This window comes from Panulirus ornatus, chromosome 55 (genome assembly GCF_036320965.1).
Source record: "Panulirus ornatus isolate Po-2019 chromosome 55, ASM3632096v1, whole genome shotgun sequence".
NCBI lineage: Eukaryota > Metazoa > Arthropoda > Malacostraca > Decapoda > Palinuridae > Panulirus > Panulirus ornatus.
In genome coordinates, this window is record NC_092278.1 from 25852715 (window position 1) to 25877437 (window position 24723).

Here is a 24723-nt window from a genome sequence, read left to right on the forward strand (position 1 = left end):
CATAAATCTACAAACTCTTCATCATTTCCATTTACAACACTGAACACCCCATGTACACCAATTATTCCCTCAACTGCCACATTACTCACCTTTTGCATTCAAATCACCCATCACTATAACCCAGTCTCGTGCATCAAAATTACTAACACACTCACTCAGCTGCTTCCAAAACACTTGCCTCTAATGATCTTTCTTCTCATGCCCAGGTACATATGTACCAATAATCACCCATCTCTATCCATCCACTTTCAGTTTTACTCATATCAATCTAGAGTTTACTTTCTTACACTCTATCACATACTCCCACCACTCCTGTTTCAGTAGTGCTACTCCTTCCCTTGCACTTGTCCTCTCACTAACCCCTGACTTTACTCCCAAGTCATTCCCAAACCACTCTTTCCCTTTACCCTTGAGCTTCGTTTCACTCAGAGCCAAAACATCCAGGTTCCTTTCCTCAAACATACTACCTATCTCTCCTTTTTTCTCATCTTGGTTACATCCACACACATTAGACACCCGAATCTGAGCCTTCGAGGAGGATGAGCACTCCTCGCGTAACTCCTTCTGTTTCCCCTTTTAGAAAGTTAAAATACAAGAAGGGGAGGGTTTCCAGCCCCCCTCTCCCGTTCCCTTTAGTTGCCTTCTACGACACGTGAGGAATGCGTGGGAAGTATTCTTTCTCCCCTATCCCTTGAAAAAATAAGTGTTCCAACTGAATGAAGAAAGATCAGTGATGTTATGGGGAAGGATGCAGATTTTAACACACAGAATTGTGTAAACAATCACTTGAGATTAAGCACTACTTGAACAAGTACTGTGAGAAGCAACACATATCAGGGGCAATGAGACATATCCCTCATGCCCATCAAAATATGGGTTCATATTTAGTAAAGGGCCAAACAGAGGCAGGGATGAACTACCTAAGGAGGATAAGATTCTGGTTTTCCCCTTCAGAATGGCGAGGGAACTGAAAGCTCTCTGATAAATTCAGAAGAGGGCATATCAACCCTGCAAAACACCATAGAGACAAGCCATGCAATATCCTTCATACATACCAACATAAGGGTATGAAATTACACAGAACAAATAAAATCCCATTCATAAGTGGCTTGTTAATCAGGTCAAATGCAGTATTTGTGGCCTTCACTGTTACACACACAAAAGAACTTATGAATAATGAGGTGTGGATCCCAAATTATAACCTGTACTGATGTGACAAGGCTAATGGATCATGTGGAATTGGGTTGTATATCATAGATAATTATAATAATTGAACTGAACTCCTCAAATGATGTTGCAGAAACACTCATTGACAAAATGAAAAACCTAAATGTGGTCATCATATTAATCTGTACATCACCAAATGCAAAGCCTCTTGAATCTAAATAACAAATAAGAAACAGAATCATTTCTCAACCTCTTTGAAAACACAATCCCAAATATACTTGCCTTAGGAGACTAAAACCTACCACACATTAAAAGGACACATTAAAAGGAGACAGGCAGGAAATAACATCATTGGGGAAAATACTGACAATGGCAACAACTCAGATGAACAGCTGCAAAAACATTATTCAGACAATGTGAAATGTTTTCCCTAAGCCAACGAATAACAAAACCAACCAGAGAAAATAACATCCTGGACTTAATCTTCACAAATAATTTGGACTTAATATTTGATATTACCATCACAAACACCATATTCTGATCACAACCTCATTGAAACGAAAAAAAGCTTGGATTGGATGCTAAACTGCCTTGTCAGGACACACAAAACTGTGGTGTTTTCAGCAATTTATATACACGGATAAACTGGGAGGATGTGATCAATTATGTCAGTGACAGACACAATGGGAAACCCTGCTGAGCTCCAAAATAGAATGTGTATAAGACATGACCACTTTGGTACTCCAAACATGCAACAGACATATCCCAAAGAGAAGAAAGGACAAAAGGTCAAGGTTAGAGCAGGAAAGACAAGCACACTGCAAGAGAAAAAGAACTGCAGATCTACTAAAGTACCTACAGTTCAACCTGCAAAGGACAGAAAACCCAACAAGTCAATTATCATATACAGATCATAAACTAAAAATGCCATATGAAATGCAGAAAAAGAAAAAGCCATAGGTGAAGTAAGAATATTATTCATCTATTTTGCTTTGTCACTGTCTCCCGCATTTGCGAGGTAGTGCAAGGAAACAGACGAAAGAAATGGCCGAACCCACCCCCATACACAATGTATATACATACACGTCCACACACGCAAAATACATACCTATACATCTCAAAGTACACATATATATACACACACAGACACATACATATATACCCATGCACACAATTCACACTATCTGCCTTTATTCATTCCCATCGCCACCTCGCCACACATGGAATACCATCCCCCTCCCCCCTCATGTGTGTGAGGTAGCACTAGGAAAAGACAACAAAAGCCCCATTCGTTCACACTCAGTCTCCAGCTGTCATGCAATAATGCCCGAAACCACAGCTCCCTTTCCACATCCAGCCCCACACAACTTACCCCAGACGCTTCACATGCCTTGATTCAATCCACTGACAGCACATCAACCCCGGTATACCACATCGATCCAATTCACTCTATTCCTTGCCCGCCTTTCACCCTCCTGCAAGTTCAGGCCCCGACCACACAAAATCTTTTTCACTCCATCTTTCCACCTCCAATTTGGTCTCCCACTTCTCCTCGCTCCCTCCACCTCCGACACATATATCCTCTTGGTCAATCTTTCCTCCCTCATTCTCTCCATGTGGCCAAACCATTTCAAAACACCCTCTTCTGCTCTCTCAACCACGCTCTTTTTATTTCCACACATCTCTCTTACCATTACATTACATACTCGATCAAACCACCTCACACCACACATTGTCCTCAAACATCTCATTTCCAGCACATCCACCCTCCTGCGCACAACTCTATCCATAGCCCACGCCTTGCAACCATACAACATTGTTGGAACCACTATTCCTTCAAACATACCCATTTTTGCTTTCCGAGATAATGTTCTCGACTTCCACACATTCTTCAAGGCTCCCAGGATTTTCGCCCCCTCCCCCACCCTATGATTCACTTCTGCTTCCATGGTTCCATCCGCTGCCAGATCCACTCCCAGATATCTAAAACACTTTACTTCCTCCAGTTTTTCTCCATTCAAACTTACCTCCCAATTGACTTGACCCTCAACCCCACTGTACCTAATAACCTTGCTCTTATTCACATTTACTCTTAACTTTCTTCTTTCACACACTTTACCAAACTCAGTCACCAGCTTCTGCAGTTTCTCACATGAATCAGCCACCAGCGCTGTATCATCAGCGAACAACAACTGACTCACTTCCCAAGCTCTCTCATCCACAACAGACTTCATACTTGCCCCTCTTTCCAAAACTCTTGCATTCACCTCCCTAACAATCCAATCCATAAACAAATTAAACAACCATGGAGACATCACACACCCATGCCGCAAACCTACATTCACTGAGAACCAATCACTTTCCTCTCTTCCTACACGTACACATGCCTTACATCCTCGATAAAAACTTTTCACTGCTTCTAACAACTTGCCTCCCACACCATATATTCTTAGTACCTTCCACAGAGCATCTCTATCAACTCTATCATATGCCTTCTCCAGATCCATAAATGCTACATACAAATCCATTTGCTTTTCTAAGTATTTCTCACATACATTCTTCAAAGCAAACACCTGATCCACACATCCTCTACCACTTCTGAAACCACACTGCTCTTCCCCAATCTGATGCTCTGTACATGCCTTCACCCTCTCAATCAATACCCTCCCATATAATTTACCAGGAATACTCAACAAACTTATACCTCTGTAATTTGAGCACTCACTCTTATCCCCTTTGCCTTTGTACAATGGCACTATGCACGCATTCCGCCAATCCTCAGGCACCTCACCATGAGTCATACATACATTAAATAACCTTACCAACCAGTCAACCCCCTTTTTTAATAAATTCCACTGCAATACCATCCAAACCTGCTGCCTTGCCAGCTTTCATCTTCCGCAAAGCTTTTACTACCTCTTCTCTGTTTACCAAATCATTTTCCCTAACCCTCTCACTTTGCACACCACCTCGACCAAAACACCTTATATCTGCCACTCTATCATCAAACACATTCAACAACCCTTCAAAATACTCACTCCATCTCCTTCTCACATCACCACTACTTGTTATCACCTCCCCATTTGCGCCCTTCACTGAAGTTCCCATTTGCTCCCTTGTCTTACGCACTTTATTTAACTCCATCCAGAACATCTTTTTTTTTTTTTTTTTTTTTTTTTTTTTTTTTTTTTTTTTAATACTTTGTCGCTGTCTCCCGCGTTTGCGAGGTAGCGCAAGGAAACAGACGAAAGAAATGGCCCAACCCCCCCCCCCATACACATGTACATACACACGTCCAGACACGCAAATATACATACCTACACAGCTTTCCATGGTTCACCCCAGACGCCCCACACGCCCTGCCCCAACCCACCGACAGCACGTCAACCCCTGTATACCACATGACTCCAATTCACTCTATTTCTTGCCCTCCTTTCACCCTCCTGCATGTTCAGGCCCCGATCACACAAAATCTTTTTCACTCCATCTTTCCACCTCCAATTTGGTCTCCCTCTTCTCCTCGTTCCCTCCACCTCCGACACATATATCCTCTTGGTCAATCTCTCCTCACTCATTCTCTCCATGTGCCCAAACCATTTCAAAACACCCTCTTCTGCTCTCTCGACCACGCTCTTTTTATTTCCACACATCTCTCTTACCCTTACGTTACTTACTCGATCAAACCACCTCACACCACACATTGTCCTCAAACATCTCATTTCCAGCACATCCATCCTCCTGCGCACATCTCTATCCATAGCCCACGCCTCGCAACCATACAGCATTGTTGGAACCACTATTCCCTCAAACATACCCATTTTTGCTTTCCGAGATAATGTTCTCGACTTCCACACATTTTTCAAGGCTCCCAAAATTTTCGCCCCCTCCCCCACCCTATGATCCACTTCCGCTTCCATGGTTCCATCCGCTGACAGATCCACTCCCAGATATCTAAAACACTTCACTTCCTCCAGTTTTTCTCCATTCAAACTCACCTCCCAATTGACTTGACCCTCACCCCTACTGTACCTAATAACCTTGCTCTTATTCACATTTACTCTCAACTTTCTTCTTCCACACACTTTACCAAACTCAGTCACCAGCTTCTGCAGTTTCTCACATGAATCAGCCACCAGCGCTGTATCATCAGCGAACAACAATTGACTCACTTCCCAAGCTCTCTCATCCCCAACAGACTTCATACTTGCCCCTCTTTCCAGGACTCTTGCATTTACCTCCTTTACAACCCCATCCATAAACAAATTAAACAACCATGGAGACATCACACACCCCTGCCGCAAACCTACATTCACTGAGAACCAATCACTTTCCTCTCTTCCTACACGTACACATGCCTTACATCCTCGATAAAAACTTTTCACTGCTTCTAACACCTTGCCTCCCACACCATATATTCTTAATACCTTCCACAGAGCATCTCTATCAAATTTTTATTCTCCCTAAAATTTAATGATACTCTCTCACCCTAACTCTCATTTGCCCTCTCTTTCACCTCTTGCACCTTTCTCTTGACCTCCTGTCTCTTTCTTTTACACATCTCCCACTCAATTGCATTTTTTCCCTGCAAAAATCGTCCAAATGCCTCTCTCTTCTCTTTCACTAATAATCTTACTTCTTCATCCCACCACTCATCACTACTCTTTCTAATCAACCCACCTCCGACGCTTCTCATGGCACAAGCATTTTTTGCGCAATCCATCACTGATTCCCTAAATACATCCCATTCCTCCCTCACTCCCCTTACTTCCATTGTTCTCACCTTTTTCCATTCTGTACTCAGTCTCTCCTGGTACTTCCTCACACAAGTCTCCTTCCCAAGCTCACTTACTCTCACCACCCTCTTCACCCCAACATTCACTCTTCTTTTCTGAAAACCCATACAAATCTTCACCTTAGCCTCCACAAGATAATGATCAGACATCCCTCCAGTTGCACCTCTCAGCACATTAACATCCAAATATCTCTCTTTCGCGCGCCTGTCAATTAACACGTAATCCAATAACGCTCTCTGGCCATCTCTCCTACTTACATACGTATACTTATGTATATCTCGCTTTTTAAACCAGGTATTCCCAATCACCAGTCCTTTTTCAGCACATAAATCTACAAGCTCTTCACCATTTCCATTTACAACAGTGAACACCCCATGTATATCAATTATTCCCTCAACTGCCACATTACTCACCTTTGCATTCAAATCACCCATCACTATCACCCAGTCTCGTGCATGAAAACCACTAACACACTCATTTAGCTGCTCCCAAAACACTTGCCTCTCATGATCTTTCTTCTCATGCCCAGGTGCATATGCACCAATAATCACCCATCTCTCTCCATCAACTTTCAGTTTTACCCATATCAATCGAGAATTTCCTTTCTTACATTCTATCACATACTCCAACAACTCCTGTTTCAGGAGTACTGCTACTCCTTCCCTTGCTCTTCTCCTCTCACTAACCCCTGACTTTACTCCCAAGACATTCCCAAACCACTCTTCCCCTTTACCCTTGAGCTTCGTTTCACTCAGAGCCAAAACATCCAGGTTCCTTTCCCCAAACATACTACCTATCTCTCCTTTTTTCACATCTTCGTTACATCCACACACATTTAGACACCCCAATCTGAGTCTATGAGGAGGATGAGCACTCCTCGCATGACTCCTTCTGTTTCCCATCTTTAAAAAAGTTAAAATTACAAGGAGGGGAGGATTTCTATGTTGAAGGTTCCAGCCATGGACAGAAGTCCACACCAAGGCCATGCCTTAACTGAAAGAACAGAATTATGAAGTGGGAAAAGAAAAGACAAGGGAAATATACAAAATGCAAATCCAAGACCACAAACTCTATTGGATCACTCAAAACACAAGATGATAACTATGCAGTTTCTGCTAAGAGATGAGTGAGATTCTAAAACGGCAATATGAATCAGTATTCAGCGAGCAAATAACATTAAAAATATAAATGACCCAACAAACTTCTTCCTGAACAGTAATTCCCATGTGTAAACATAGCAGATAACACTTTCATGACAAAAGATTTCAAGAGGGCCATTGAGATTATGCCCATGCATTTAGCCCAAGACCTGGACTCATGGAACTCAATCTTCACAGAAATGCAAGACACCCCTATATGTGCACTAAATACCCTCTAAAGAAAGTCTAGATTCTTGCATCATTCCTGAGAGTCTAAAAGTGACCCATATCACCCAATTTCACAAAGGTGGAAGCAAAGTTGTCCTAAAAAACTATCAAACGATAGCATTAACATTGTACAAAATTAAAATCTTAGAAAGTGCCCTATGGGGCAAACTGACTGAATTTATGGAAGAGAACAAGCTCCATAACCCAAGACAACATGGTTTTAGGGCAGGAAAATGGGGCCCCTCTAAGTTGCTTAATAATTATGATAGGACAGTTGAAGCTCTGGAAAACAAGAAAAATGCTGACAGATTTACATGAACTCTCAAAATCATTTAACAAAGGAGACTATGGTGTCATTGCACATAAAATGTGAAAGATGGGAATAACTGGAAAAGATTGGAGATGGATATACAACTTTTTAACAAGATGGTCACAAGACATAGTTGTAAACTTTGCCATCTCCAGTGCCTCCATAGGAAAAAGCTCATTCCCCGGTTAACTGTACTTATACCCCTCCTGTTCCTTAATCTTATATCTGACTGGCAAAAACATGAGCCAGAATTTTGTTTAATCCTTTGAAAATGATACAAGAATAAGTATGAAAATCACATCAATGGACGATGCTGAAAGGCTACAAAGAAACATGAATGAGTTTCCGACAAAGTATCTGAGAGCAACAAGCTTTCCAATGCAAATAAATTTCAGCTCCCCTGGTATGGAGAAAATGAAGAATCAAAACCAACACAGGTACCAAACAAACAAAGGCACTATCATAACCCAGATGAATAATGTGAAAGCCCTTGGAGTAATAATGTCTACTGACCCAACCTTCAGTGAACAAAAACAATGGTTGCATCATGCAGAAAGATGGCAGGCTGGATCTTATGGACCTTCAAGAAAAGGAAAGAAAACCCAATGATATCATTCAAAGTACTAATTCTTTCACAAACTGAATATTGTCAATGATATGTTCTAACATCATCCTACAAGGTGGGTGAAACTGGATTTAGAAAGTGTCCAGAGATGCTTCACAGCCCATAGGAATGCAGTAATGGGACTAAATTACCAGGAATGACTGAAATCACCAAGGGTATACTCCCTAGAGCACAAACAGGAGAGGTATATTATCATCTACACATGGAAACCCTAAAAAGTATGACTTCAAACTTACATTTGGCAATAACATCCTACTGGCATGACAGGCAAGGAAGGATTTGTAAAATACTAGCTCTAAAATCCAAAGGTACAATATGCACAATAAGAGAGAACACCTTAAACATCTGGGGCCCAAGACTCTTCAACACCTTCCCATCTACCATTAGAAACAGTATGGGATGCACAGTAAAGAAGCTCTATAGTACAGAGGACAAGTACCTACACAGTGCATCATACCAGCCTGGCTGTGGGGGATATGTGGGCCTGATGGCTGTGGCTTTCAACTTCTTGGTTGACCAACAACCCAATCCAGCAGCCTGGGCTAGGCCCAGGCTGCGGAGTTGAACATCCCTAAAGACTCCTTGAGGTATCTACAGGATTGGCAGGATCCAGCCTACCATCTTTCTGCATGAGACAACCACAATTTTGTTGTGTTCACTAAAGTTAGGTCATTAGACATTACTCCAAGATCTCTCATATTATTCAACTGATTTATGATAGTGTCTGTGTCTGTCCAGTATTCTATGTTGCTTTTTATTTCCTCATTTTCCTCATAATGGAGGAGTTAAAACTAATCCCCAATGAAATGCACCACATTCTCAGGTACCCAGTTAAAAACTTCTTTTATGTCTCTTTGTAGCCTTTTGTAGCCTTTCTACTGATGTGATTTTCAGGCTTATCTTAGTATGATCAGCAAAGAATGAAATGAAACTGTGGCTCATGTTTCTGCCGATATCAGACATAACAATGAGGAACAGGAGTGTAAGTTCAATGCCATGGAGGACTAAGCTTTTACTGTAAAGGCACCACAGATGCCTGGTCTACACATTGTGATGTATTAGTTAAAAAGTTTGTCTATCCACCTCCCAATTCTTCTGGTTATTTCCATCAGCAGTTTAAGTGCTATGACACCACGGTCACAACTGTCAAATGCTTTTGCACAGTTTGTGTACTCACATTATCATTTCTTTATTTTCTAGAGCTCATAATGGTCAAGCAACTGAGAAAGGCAAGATCTTCCTGCCCTATTGCAATGTTGTCTTGGGTTATGTAGCTTGCTCACCTCCATAAGTTCAGTCTTACAACTCTTGCTAAGATCTTAATGATGTGCAATGCTATGGTATCAGTCGATAATTTATGGGACTACTTTGCTTACACCTCTGTGGAGTGGGGCAAGGTGGGTCAGTGTCAGACTCTCAGGAATGTTATAATGATACTGGTACACCTGTTCAGACACTTATCAAGGAAAATATCATGAAAAATGTTCTATGTCTTACTGTAAGTGTATGGCAAATGGTTAACTCTCCAACACTGAAAATTAGATGACATGAACTGTGGCTAGCATTAATGTCTCAGCCTGACCCAGATAAAGACTGTGATGCAGAATTTTCTGGTTTTACCATCTTTATGGAAACAGAAATTGTCCAAGAACTGCTCAATTATGCCAAATGTTCTGCAGCTACTGTGGCCAAGATGACGAATGAAAAAACTCCAAAAATGGATGGGAATAGACCTAAACAAGCCTAATAATTAACATCTGATATAAAAATCATAGATACAGCTGTAAATCCCAATTAAAATAATGGAATTGAGGAAGACACAAAAATGAAAGTGACATGGCTGAAAAAATTTCACTTGATAGGTTGATCCAGTTTGCCAGTGTGATGGTTACAGGATTAGAGCAACAGAGCATTATAACCAATTAGGAAATCATGAAAATATAAATTTAGAGATAAACTGAACAAGACTCAAAATATATAAAACAACTTCAGCAGCCAGATATGTTTGAAAAAATAACAACGAAACATCATGCATAACCCTCTCAAAGCTAAAAATCCACTAGAATAAACATCTGCTACCCATATGAACCACTCCCAACTCCAGTTAAGACTACAGTCTCACCAAAGAACTAACACATACCTCATGGAATCTTCAGAGGTTTTCACCCACACAGCCTTAGCTGGACCCGGGCTACTGGACTGGGTTGCTGGGTGACCAGCCTGTGGGAAGATGCAGCCCCCAGGGTCACATAGCTTGGCTGGTCTGGTACACCTTTGTTGGTAGTTCTCCAATACACTCATGAACTTCTCTAACATGCATCCCATGCTGTTTCTGATGACAGATGGCAAGATGTGAAAGAGTATTGGGCATTGGATGTTTAGGATGTTCTCCCATTTTGTGCATATTGCACCTCTGAATTTCAGAGGTAGTATTCTTTATATAAAGTCTTCCATGCTGTAGGATATCATTTTCTAATGTAAATTGGAAATCATACCCTCAAGGATTTTCCAGGTACTGATGATAATATACCTCTCCCATCTGCACTCCAGGAAGTACAGCCACGGTGATTTCACTAATCCCCGTAATTTAGTTCCTTTACCACATTCATAAGGGCTGTGATAGATCTCTGGATATTTACTAAATCCACAATTTCACATGAATTGTTGGGTGACATTAGATTAAAATGATATTCAATTTGTAAAAGAATTAGTCTTGAATAATATCATCATTGGTTTTTCTTCCCTTATCTTGAAGGTCTGCTGGATCCAGCCTTCCATCCTTTTTGCATGAAGCAACTGTTGTTTTATTGTGTTTGCTGAATGTTAGGTCATGAGACATTATCATTCTAAGGTCTTTCACATTATGCATGTGGTTTATGATTGTGCCTGCTCTGTCCAGTATACTGAGCTGTTTTTGATTTCTTCATTTTCTCCATACTGGAGGAGTTGAAATCTATCTCCGCTGAAAAGCATGTTGTTCTCAGTTGTCCGGTTAAAAACTGTTTAGATCACCTGGCAACCTTTTGGCATCACACACTGATGTGAATTTCATACTTATTCTTGTCCTAAATTTTTTCGTTTAGTGACAATTGTATTGGAAGATCTTTCTTTTTAGCCGAAACGACCAACCCCTAAGGGCAGATGAAGAGCTGGGTTTTGACCATGGACCAATTACCGCAACAAGGATTCGAACCTATTTGCTCGACCCTAGGCAGCCCATAAGTGCGTCATGGTCAAAAATGCTATAATCATGATATAATTGGTATTTCAGAATTTTAGCAAGATATTAGAAATAGAGATTTCCTCACAAAATATGTCATTTCTGGGTACACTATAGTGAACAATGATTGGGGAAATAAAATAGGTGTTGGTGTCTTGCTCTTTGTTACAGCATATCTAAATTCTGTGTTGAAAAATTTTCCTATAGATAAAAATCAAAGATAAGTCTCTAAGTTGTTGTTCGCTGATGATACAGCGCTCGTGGCTGATTCATGTGAGAAACTGCAGAAGCTGGTGACTGAGTTTGGTAAAGTGTGTGAAAGAAGAAAGTTAAGAGTAAATGTGAATAAGAGCAAGGTTATTAGGTACAGTAGGGTTGAGGGTCAAGTCAATTGGGAGGTGAGTTTGAATGGAGAAAAACTGGAGGAAGTAAAGTGTTTTAGATATCTGGGAGTGGATCTGGCAGCGGATGGAACCATGGAAGCGGAAGTGGATCATAGGATGGGGGAGGGGGCGAAAATTCTGGGAGCCTTGAAGAATGTGTGGAAGTCAAGAACATTATCTCGGAGAGCAAAAATGGGTATGTTTGAAGGAATAGTGGTTCCAACAATGTTGTATGGTTGCGAGGCGTGGGCTATGGATAGAGTGGTGTGCAGGAGGATGGATGTGCTGGAAATGAGATGTTTGAGGACAATGTGTGGTGTGAGGTGGTTTGATCGAGTAAGTAACGTAAGGGTAAGAAAGACGTGAGGAAATAAAAAGAGCGTGGTTGAGAGAGCAGAAGAGGGTGTTTTGAAATGGTTTGGGCACATGGAGAGAATGAGTGAGGAAAGATTGACCAAGAGGATATATGTGTCGGAGGTGGAGGGAACGAGGAGAAGAGGGAGACCAAATTGGAGGTGGAAAGATGGAGTGAAAAAGATTTTGTGTGATCGGGGACTGAACATGCAGGAGGGTGAAAGGAGGGCAAGGAATAGAGTGAATTGGAGCGATGTGGTATACCGGGGTTGACGTGCTGTCAGTGGATTGAATCAGGGCATGTGAAGCGTCTGGGGTAAACCATGGAAAGCTGTGTAGGTATGTATATTTGTGTGTGTGGACGTATGTATATACATGTGTATGGGGGTGGGTTGGGCCATTTCTTTCGTCTGTTTCCTTGCGCTACCTCGCAAACGCGGGAGACAGCGGGGGGGGGGGAAAAAAAAAAAAAAGTCTCTAAAGAAAATAACAGTGGGATTAGTTTATAGGCACCCAGCACAGACACCAGGGAAAGATGAAAGATTATGATAAGATGGCAGAAATTAGCAATGAAATTTATTCCATCACAATAAAATTTGACATACCATTATCTAAGTTGTTAGAATCCATTTCTAGTGGTTCAGGCATGATAGTGCCCATATACAATAAGATGATAAACCTTCATGTACGAAAATATGCTAGATTTAGTTCCCATTACACATGAGGATCTTGTTAACAATGTTGAAGTCAGAGAAAATTTTTGTATAAGTAATCACAAGTGAATTACTTTTGAGTTAATTGTCAATATTGTCTGTAATGCTGGTCAACATGGAAAAAAAAAAAGTTTGTTCACTCCTGTAAATTCAGTCAGCTCACCTCTTAGAACTCTTTTGAAGATTTTAATGATGAGTGATGATAAAGCTATCAGTTAACAGTATTTTTCACCTATGAGGAATGGGGTGATGTGAATCAGTTTCAGATTCTTGAGAATTATGCCAGAATCAAGACTTTGACTCAAGAGAATATTTCATGCATGTGCTTTAGTAAAAGACTTGCATTTCATTATGAACATTGAATTCCAAGAGTCCAGGCCTGGGTCTGAGTAGATGGGTAAGCTCTAATTGGCCCTCTAGAAATCTTGGGCTGAGGTGGTGATATGAAGTATCTCTGAACACTTTCAACCCTACAATTTCACCCACCTTGTAAGTTGATGTCAGTAGATAGTAGCATTCTATTCATGAGAGTATCAGCACCTTGGAGGGCAAAATACCTTTTGCTGAAGGTCCATATGATCCACCCTACAGTCTTTTTGGAAGAGGTACAGCTGTTCGACATTATGACTTTGAGGCCTTTCACACTGTTCAGTCATGATATGATGCCTGTGTCTGTCTGTTATTTTTCTTAATTACTTCATTCTCTCAACACTGAAGGAGTTGGAAAGTTACCCCAATGAAAAACGTTTCCAGTGGAAGACTTTATCTATGTCACACTAGTTTCTCAGTCTTTGACGGACAGAATTTTCATACTAATTTTAGTATCACCTATAAAAGATGGCATGAAAGTGTTTCATGTCTGTGTCATATCAGTTACAAGAACGAGGAACAGAAGGGGTGCCAATACAGTTCCTTGGGGGACTAACCTATTTACTATTGAGACATTGGAAATATCCTGATTTACAAGTGTAGTCATCGGTTAGTTAAGAAGGTATATAACCATCTAATTTTTCCAATTGTTTTCAAGGTTCTCACTTTATGTATTTACAACGTCTTCATTCAATATGTGCCATTCATTCTACACTATAAATTAGAGTACTTGACATTTTTTCCTAAAGTTTCTTGCGCAATTTTATGTTATGCACTCCAGTTGCTTTAACTCAACATCTCTTGAAGAACTGTCCACTGAGTGCATCATCAAACTGTTTTAAAAACTTGTAAGATTGCAATCGGATTACCTATCCCTCTTCTTTTCCAAGGAGGGCAAATTTAAGGCATCTGGCCTTTCCCTGAAACTCAGCTTTCTAAATTCTAGTTTCATCTTTGTTGCACTGCTTGGATCTTCTCTACTGGCTATTTGTGCTTCTATGGGTGCAGTGTCCAAACCTGAAAAGCATATTTCAATTTTGGCATTATGTATGATGTGAACATCTTGCTGAATATTTCCTTGTCCTTAATCATCTTGTTTTAGCCCTTTAGCACCTCTATAATCCTATCACCATGGTTAAGAAGCTGAGAGAGGTGAGATCCTCCCAGACATTTCATCCTGGGATATGTTGATTATTATACTCCATAAAATATGTTAATCTACAACTAAGACCGTCTTAGAAAATGGGCATTGTTAATTCTACCAACTGGCAGTTTTTTGTACTGCCTTGCTGCCTCCTTTGTGGAGCAGGACAATGTAAAGAAAACTCTTGGGATGATACCAATCCTGACATTTTTCCACAGGATGCTCAGTGCTTGTGCTAGGGGCGTTTTGCATTTTTTTTTATAAAGACAGCTCCAGGAGTCTAGTTCTTGGGAAGAGAGCATGGGCATATTCATAATGGCCTTCTTGAAATACTAGGACAGGTTGGAATATCCATTATGTGCAACATAAGGGAAATTACTGTTTAGGAAGATGCTGGTTGGGCTGTATAGCTTTTTAAGACATCTTTTGGCTCTGAGACCATCCATTCATATTGCCTTTTTAGCATTTCACCTCAAAATTAATTGTTCAGTGGTAGTCTCCATAATAAGCACTTACAATGTCCAACAGACAATTTACTGCCATTTTTCCCATACTTGTTTGCCATTTCCAGAATAAGCAATGAAGTGCTAGGAAGACAAAGAAAGGCCTCACTCACATCCACTCTCTAGCAGGGATGTGTAATGCAATGATCCCACAGCCCTCTATCCACAACCAGGCCTTACACACTTTTCCTATTCAAAATATTAGCTGGTTGTTCAAAATAGGCAAACAAAATATGGCATTCACATGACTTCTAGCTGTAATATTTTTCGAAATTTTGATGAATGTCTGGTATGAAGAAGAAAAACCCAAATGTATTACTGGAACTAGAGAATAAACACAAACCAAAACTTTCAGGGCTCTCTATTTACCTTCACAACTGGCTGATATGGGTACCACAGACAGGAGATTATTATACCAACAAGTCTTCATGAGATGACTAACAGCATTTAAAGGATAAGGTAACAGTATGTTTTTGTATATATAAGGAGGGGGGTAATACCATCCTGACAGGGGAGCATTAAAATGATGCCAAGAACCACCTTAAATTCTCCATGTCAGGAATGCTGGTCTTACTTTCTGTTACTTTCTGCCTCATCAAAAGGGAACTACTGGGCTAGTCCTGCCATCTTCTTACAAGTACCATACACCTCACTTCTTCATAATTATTCTCTTGAAACCTCCTGTCTACACAAGCTTTCCAAAGTACAAAAATTCTATGGCCCCTAGCTCCTTGCATCAGTAAGTGTCAAGAATCTCTGGGTTTCCTCCTGACTCTACAGCAAATGAGAAGGAAGGCTCAGGCAGAAGTGGTACCAGCTCCTTCTATGGGCTTTCCCTCTCTCATAGACATTCCTCTTTTTCTGTTCACTATACCACCAATGATGGTTTCCCTTATAACATCTCTTCTACTGAACACCATCAGTCTAGTATCTCTCCTAATATTAGGTCCAAAAACACTTCTCTTTCCTAATTGTTAATCTTACTTCTCTCTGATACCCAGTTGTCTAATGATATTCTTACTAGCACCTTTTGCATAGCCATCAATAATTTACACTACAATTCCAATTCAAAGGCAGAGTCTGTGCTTATTCCAACACTAACACACCTGCTGCAAGCCTTGAGAATATTGGGTCCCCACACTTTGATGTTATGTGGCTCAAGGTCTGTCTCCCAACTAAAGCACTTTTCCTCTATCTCTCTCCTAATTCTATAAATTTCATACCTCTTGATTCTACAAATTTTACACCTTTCTTCAGCTACCTAAACTCCTGCCATGAGGCTGTAGCATTTTGCACCCGCAGGCCAAGATTCTATACTCGGGCCTTCAAAGTTCACCACAGGGAATAACTGAATTCTTCCCTTATAAATGGTGGGGAGACTGAGGCCCCCACATTCTCCGTTCTCAATAATCTAGAGAAAATTACCTCCCACCCTATCCATATTTCTGACCACATTGATCACTCTCCTAAAATTCTGGATCTGTTTTTCACCTCTAACCCATCCTGCTGTAACTTAATACTCTCACCCCTATTGGTTCATCTAATCACACTCTCATATATGTATCTAATTTAATGGCTCCTAGCCTATAGCAGCCCCCTCTGAGCATTAATATTGGTACCTCAACAAAGTTGACTAGAATAACTACAAAAATTCTTTTCTGATTTTCCTCGGGTAAATCAATTTCTCTTATGTGGTGTGCCTTCTGTCTATGCCAAACACACAGCAGAGTTTATTGTTGCAGGAATGGAAGCATTTATCCCATCTTCCTCCAAGATGATCTCTTCTAATCCATGGTTCAACCATTCCTACTTTGAGGCAATTCAGGCAAAGGATCTGGCATATTGGATTTGGAAAAACTCTCCTTCCTCCAACTCCCATTCAGTTTTTATTACTGCCCATAATCATTGCAAGAATGTTATCAATAAGGCAAAGCATTCCTTTGTTCAATGGAAGCACTAACCTCTCCTTGTCATCCACTGATTGGTCTTTCTGGTCTTTAACTAAGGGCAATGCTAACAACTTTTGTCACTCTTACCATTCCTTCATTTTTCCATTCTGACAGTACTACTGCTGTCTCTCTCACAAACAAAGCAACTTTCTTCGGTTCCTGTTTCTCCTCCAATTTCAAACTGGATGACTCAAACACTTCTTAACCACCTGATGCTCCTCTTACCAATTCTATGCCCCTTCCTGTAAGTTCTTTTTGGACTGTCCGAAAAGTGCTTTTCTCTCTACACACAAGCATGGCTTATGGTCTGATGGCATCCACCTCCATTTGTTGAAAGACTGCACCTCTAAACTTGTACCTGTGCTTGCTCATCTGTTCCATTTCTGTTTAAAAACCAGAACTTTTCCTTCTTGTTGGAAGAAAGTGTTGGGACATCCAATCACCACAAAAGGCAACCGTTCTAACTCCTCCAGCTATTGTCCTGTTGCTTTGAATTCTACCATTTCCAAAGTCTTTAAATCCCTCCTCAATTTCCATATCTTCACAGATCTTGGATCTCAGTCTTCTCTCTTATTACCAGTAGGGCTTCCATAAGGTGAGATCCAATAGTGATATCCTTTCCTATCTTCCTAATGTCTGGTCATCATCCCTCAAAGTTTTTGGGGAATCCTGTGTAGTTGCCCTTGACATGTACTAAGCTTATGACAGGGTGTGGCACTGAGATTTCATTTCTAAGCTCCCCTCTTCTGGCTTCCCTTCCTCACTTTGCTTCCTCTCTGGCCGACCTGTTTCCATGGTTGTCGATGGATCATCCTCCCCACCTTTCTAAATCAACAGCAGTGTTCTCAAGGTTCTATCCTGTCCCCTAAACATTTCATCCTTTTCATCAACTATTTCCTCTCTTTCACAAAGGACCACATGCACTCACACACTAACGACTAAACAATACATTCCTCAGCAATCTTCAGTTCTGCTCCTTCTTCTCCTACTTGATCTACATATCATCTCAACACAACTTCCAATAAACTCAGACTTGGACAGCATATCTCAGTGGGGTAGACGAATTCTGGTTAAGTTTAATGCCTACAAGACCCAGTTTCTATCCATCTTTCTATCAAAGACTCTTCATATTTTCTTTCCTCCTTTGATGGTTCTGTAATTCCACCACTAGACTCAAAAAACATATTTGGTATTACTATAACATCCACTCTTTTTTGGAAACTCTACATTACAGAAATAGCTAAGCCTGCTTCTAAGAAACTGGAAGTCCTGTTTAGATATAAATATTTCTTTTCTTCTGAAAAGGTGCTCCATTTGTGCAAAAGGCTGAATGAAGTACTGCTCTTAAACCTGAGGTGGTTCTAGTTCTCCATCCTTACTTGACAGAGTCGAGTCAAAAGTGGTCCAACTCGTAAACTCTCCCAGGCCAACTTCGAAACTTGACTTGCTTGCCCTATGCTGCAATATTGGTTCGCTTTCCCTCTTCTACAGGTTTAACTTTGGGTTTTTGCTCCCAAGATGTTTGCTTGTGTCCCCCCACCACTAGCTAGACCATGCAGTACTCGACATGCTGTTGCATCACACGATGACTGTGTGGCTGTTGGTAACACAAGGGTAGGCCATTTCTTTATTCCCTATGCCTCAAAGCTTTGGAACTCTCTACCCTCTCATTTATTTCCCACTAACCATGACCTGGCACATTGTAAATGGCATGTTTTTCACTTCCTCCAAAATTCATAAATAATTTCCTTTGTCTCTTCTTTTTCCCTTGAAGAATGTGTGGAAGTCGAGAACATTATCTCGGAAAGCAAAAATGGCTATGTTTGAAGGAATAGTGGTTCCAACAATGTTGTATGGTTGCGAGGCGTGGGCTATGGATAGAGTTGGGCGCAGGAGGATGGATGTGCTGGAAATGAGATGTTTGAGGACAATGTGTGGTGTGAGGTGGTTTGATCGAGTAAGTAACGTAAGGGTAAGAGAGATGTGTGGAAATAAAAAGAGCGTGGTTGAGAGAGCAGAAGAGGGTGTTTTGAAATGGTTTGGGCACATGGAGAGAATGAGTGAGGAAAGATTGACCAAGAGGATATATGTGTCGGAGGTGGAGGGAACGAGGAGAAGAGGGAGACCAAATTGGAGGTGGAAAGATGGAGTGAAAAAGATTTTGTGTGATCGGGGCCTGAACATGCAGGAGGGTGAAAGGAGGGCAAGGAATAGAGTGAATTGGAGCGATGTGGTATACCGGGGTTGACGTGCTGTCAGTGGATTGAATCAAGGCATGTGAAGCGTCTGGGGTAAACCATGGAAAGCTGCGTAAGTATGTATATTTGCGTGTGTGGACGTATGTATATACATGTGTATGGGGGTGGGTTGGGCCATTTCTTTCGTCTGTTTCCTTGCGCTACCTTGCAAACGCGGGAGACAGCGGAAAAAAAAAAAAAAAAAATCCTCTCCATATTTCATTTAAGGCCTGGCCTTGATGTGGACTTATGTCTGTGACTGAAGGAAAAATGCAGCTATGCTGTCTTTCTTCCAAAGAGATGAAAATCAAAATTACAATATTCAGACATCTTATTGTCTAATTCTACTGAGAATGAACCAATGAAAACTCATACAACCTACACCATTAATGATATCATCATTTGAGTGATAAAATGCTATGCAGGCACTCCATTACTTAACAAAAAGAAACAGTTAAAATTATCTACAGTTAATGCAAGACTTACCGTTGGTCTGTGTAGTCCAGAGGGTCCAGCCTGATGAGCTTGCTGAAACATGTGATGGGCAAGGTTCTCTTCCACAGACAAAAAATGTGAAAAGTCCCCTCCACCCCCTGATGTTTCATTCACTGGTTCACTGCGAATCTCTGATATTTCACTTTTTAGCCCCCCATTTTCTAATTCTTCATTAATATCACAATGTTCTGTTTTGATTTCTGGTGCACTATGTGAATATGGTTCTACCTCTTGTGATGTTTGTGAATCATGTTGAATCCGAGGCTCAGGATGACTACGGGAGTCATGAGCCCGCATATCATGTTGGATTCGAGATTCGTGGTGCATACGAGCTTCATGTATTCGACTGGGTGACATGTCCTGTTCTGGCTGCAAATGAAGATTATCTGTGCGTTGAACAACAGGAGCTTCATGAGCAGCAAGGTGAGCAGCTTCCTCATCTGACTGAGGCACAACACATTTATTAACACTTTCCTCACCCTCACCATCTCCATGAATAACCTCTGTCCTCTGAAGTGCATAGGGCACTAAATCATCTGTGGGAGGTGCATGTGTACCTCTATCCCCACTGTGTGACCCTGTACTGCCCCGATCAGTTTCTCTTATGTCTCGCTCCTGCCTGCGTCGTTTGGCAGGACGTTCTCCAATAGTTTGTGTTTCAGGTCTTTGAGGCTGTGTTGGGTCTTCATCTGGAACTGCTAACCCTTTAATTCTTAAGCACTCAGCAGCTTTGATGAGGCCTGGAAGGTCTGTCTGCTGCACATCAACCTCTCCTAAGTACATATAATCCAAGAGGGCTTCTAATTCATGACCCTTAATATCTTTAAGTACAATCACTGGTTTTTGGCACTGAGTATGTTCAAACACTTCACTAAAAAAATCACTGCACGCCATAAGCACCAAACGATGAACAGCAAAGAACTTCGAACCACATGCTAGAGTAACATCTGTATAACATCCCTGAAAAGAAAAAAAGTTAAACAGTACATTAAGAATGACGACAAAATTCTTTGTATAATCATTAAGTTTATCAAAACAAATATTCCATGGGTAACAGAGACATTTGCAGTAACCTTTACCATATATACTGTTCATTAAAGATGGAGAGGAAACCTTAGATTACATTCTATCATAGCTAAGGTGATGAAAAAGAAAATGCAACAATAAAAGATGAAAAGCTATTTGTAACTAGTGTGTCATACTTCAACCTGACAATTATGGGCATCCCAATATGTATATTACTACATGTACCACTGACAATTAGAGGTAAGAACATCTCAGAGATGCAAAGACATAAGAGGTTCTGATAAAGATTTGTAAATGCAACCCTACTATATCAATGAGTAAAAGCAAATCAGAGAATATCGTATTCAAAAATCACAAATATGCATACAAAATAAAGTACAGGTACACCACCAATATTCCAGCACTCTTGGTTCCAAAGCCTTGCCGAATAAACCATTTTGCCTGACCAGCCATGGTCACCTAATAATAATTCATCAACACACCTCTAACCCACTAATTATACATCTCCCATGTATCTAAAGTATAACATGGACTGCTAGAAATTTAAACATATATTAAATGTAAATTAAACAAATATATGAAATACATTATACACCTGCTCAGGACTGAGGTGCTCATCAGCTAGGAGTTTTGCAAATTCATCCACATACTTGGCAGCTCCTTTGTGGTTTGCAGACCGCTTTTCTCTGCACACTTTATTCATGGAAATTCCATGATGTTTCTTGAATCTTTGAATCCATCCATCACTACAGTCACACTCGTGTTGTACTTTAAGTTCAATATGGAACAACTTAGCCCAGTCCATTATCATGCGACCTGGCAAGTCCACTCCATCACTCTGACGCTGTCAAAACCATTCCATCATCACTTGATCATGCTCAGTACTCTTACCATCTTCCATAATTTTTCTAATCATCAATTGCTTCTTGGAATCGCTGTCTGCAAATAATTTCAATATTTTCTCCCTTTGCATCTTTATATCATAAACAGTTGATGAACAAATACTGTAGATGTCACACAGCTTATGCAACGAAACACCACAGTCCATTTTTTTCAACAGTTCTACTTTATCTTGGATTGACATGGATTGATGTTTACATTTGACACTACGACTGACACTCATATGTCTTACAACCCATAGTTTGGGTTAAATTTAAGCAAAAGAATCTCAAAGAATTGCAGTGTCACCACCAACAAGTGCAGTGTAAAGAATGTAAATAAGTGTGCTCTACACTCAATGCCATCTGTAGCCGCCCAGTAAACTAGTCTGGTGGCTGTGGTAATTTCAAGTTCCCTCACGTAATTTTGTCCAGACTAAAGGAGGTGCCAAACCATCAAGTGCCGGAAAATCGGCGGTGCACTTGTATAACACAGATTATATACTGTCCTATATGATAGAGATAAGAGGGTGTGCTGAAATGGTTTGGACATAAGGAGAGAAAATGAGTGCAGAAGGGATGACCAAAACAGTATTCATGTCAAAAGTGGAAGAAACAATGAAAAGGCAGAAACTAACTAGAAAGAAGGTGGAATGATGGAGTGAAAGATGTTGTGAAAGTTCGGGGCCTCAACATTTAAGAGGGTGCCAGGCATGCAAGGGATGGAGCAAATCAATATGATGTGGTTTCCAGGGGATGGCTGGAACAAAACATATGAAGCAGTTGGAGAGACCATGGAAAGGGCTGTGGATAGAGGCCACCAGCTTGAGTACAATGTACATGACAGCTAGATAGTGAGTTAATAATGTCATTCCTTTGTCTGTTCCTGGCAATACCTTGCTTATGCCAGAAATGGCAAATACATATGAAATATAAAAAAAATTATGTGTATACAGGAAACCCTCATTTAATAGACCCCAATATAACAGATTTCAAATTTAACAGACCAAACAAATAATTACTAATAATTCTAAAAATGTTTATCTATTATCTATTATACTTAATCACTGTTTCCTGCGTCAGTGAGGTAGTGCCAGGAAACAGACGAAGAATAGCCCATCCACTCATAGACACAAATATATACATAAACGCCCCTACATGCACATATACATACATATACATATCAACATATATACATACATATACATATCAACATATACACATACACAGACATATACACTTATACATACATATACAGATATGAACATATTCATACTTGCTAGACACCAACTTCCGCAGTTTCTTACTTGAATCAGCCACCAGTAGTGTATCGTCAGCGAACAGCAACTGACTCACTTCTGAGGCTCTTGCATCCTAAACAGTGCATACTCACCCCTCTCCAAAACTCTTGCATTTACCTCCCTAACCACACCATCAATAAACAAGCAAACATGGAGACATCATATACCCCTGCTGCAGACTGGCCTTCACTGGGAACCTGTCGTGCACACAAGCCTTACATCCTTGACAAAAAACTTTTCAGTGCTTCTAGCAGCTTACTTCCCACTCTATATACTCTTAATACCTTCCACAAAGCATCTCTATCAACCCTATCATATGCCTTCTCTAGATCCATAAATGCAACATACAAATCCATCTGATTTTTAAATATCTCTCACACACATTCTTCAAAGCAAACACCTGATCCACACATCCTCTACCACTTCTGAAACCACACTGTTGCTCCCCATTCTGATGCTCTGTACATGCCTTCAACCTCTCAGTTAATACCTTCCCATACAATTCCCCAAGAATACTCAACAAACTTCGCTTCTGTAGTTTAAACATTCACCTTTATCCCCTTTGCATTTGTACAATGGCAGTATACATGCATTCTGCCAATTCTCAGGCACTTCACCAAGATCCATACATACAATGAATATCTATAACAACCAATCAACAACAAAGTCACCCCTTTTCTGAATAAATTCAACAGCAATACCATCCAAACCCAGATTTCATCATCCATAAGGCTTTCACGACCTCTTCTCTCTTAACCAAACAATTCCCCTTGACCCTCTCACTTCACACACCATCCCGACCAAAACACCCTACATCTGCCACTCTATCATCAAACACATTCAATAAACCTTCAAAATACTCACTCCATCTCCCTCTCATGTCATCACCAGCTGTTATCACTTCCACCCTTGACCCCTTCACCAATGTTCCCATTTGTTCTCATCTTTCGTGCATTATTTATCTTCTTCCAAAACATCTTTTCATTCTCTCTAAAGTTTAATGATACTCTCTCACCCAAACACTCATTTGCCCTCTTTTTCAACCCTTGCACCTTCCTCTTGACCTCCTACTGCATTCTTTTATACATCTCCCAGTCACTGGCACTCCTTCCTTGTAAGTATCATCCAAGCACCTCTCTTTTCTCTTTCACTAACAACTTTACTTTTTCATCCCACTACTCGCTACCCTTTCTAATTTGCCAACCTTCCACCTTTCTCATGCCACATGCATCCTTTGCACATGCCATCACTGCTTCCTTAGATACATCCCATTCTTCACCCACTCCCCTCATGTCATATGCTCTCACCTTTTGCCATTCTACACTTAATCTCTTCTAGTACTTCCTCACGCAAATCTTTACTCTCACCACTCTTCTTTCTTGAAAACCTCTACAAATCTTCACCCTCACCTCCAAAGACAGAGATCAAACATCCCTCCAGCTGCCAGCTGCCCCTCTCAGCATATTTATATCTAAAAGTCTCCCTTTTACGTGCTTATCAATTAACATGTAATCTAATAATGCACTTCGGCTATCTCTTCTAGTCACACATATACTTATGTATATCTCTCTTTTTAAACCAGATATTCCCAATCACCAGTCTTTTTTCAGCACACAAATCCAAAAGCTCTTCACCATTTCCATTCACAACACAGAATACCCTATGTACACCAATCATACCCTCAACTGCCACATTACCCACCTTCGCATTTAAATCAACCATCACTAATACCTAGTCTCATGCATCAAAGCTGCTGACACTCATTCAGCTGCTCCCAAAACACTTGCCTATCTCTTGGCTATCTCTTCTAGTCACACATATACTTATGTATATCTCTCTTTTTAAACCAGATATTCCCAATCACCAGTCTTTTTTCAGCACACAAATCC

At 40.6% G+C, this 24723-nt stretch overlaps 1 protein-coding gene across 8 annotated transcripts in view; it reads right to left on the bottom strand.

Annotated features, from left to right (window-relative positions):
• Window positions 1–24723, bottom strand: part of LOC139765610 (zinc finger protein 131-like) — a 178165-nt gene that overhangs the window by 138913 nt on the left and 14529 nt on the right. For all 8 annotated transcript variants that reach the window (XR_011716704.1, XM_071693265.1, XM_071693262.1 and 5 more), the window contains exon 3: window positions 19621–20589. Coding sequence is in view for 7 of the 8 variants with exons in the window: in XM_071693265.1 (XP_071549366.1) it covers window positions 19621–20589 (969 nt within the window). In the remaining variant the exon portion in view is untranslated. The remainder of the gene's footprint in view (window positions 1–19620; window positions 20590–24723) is intronic.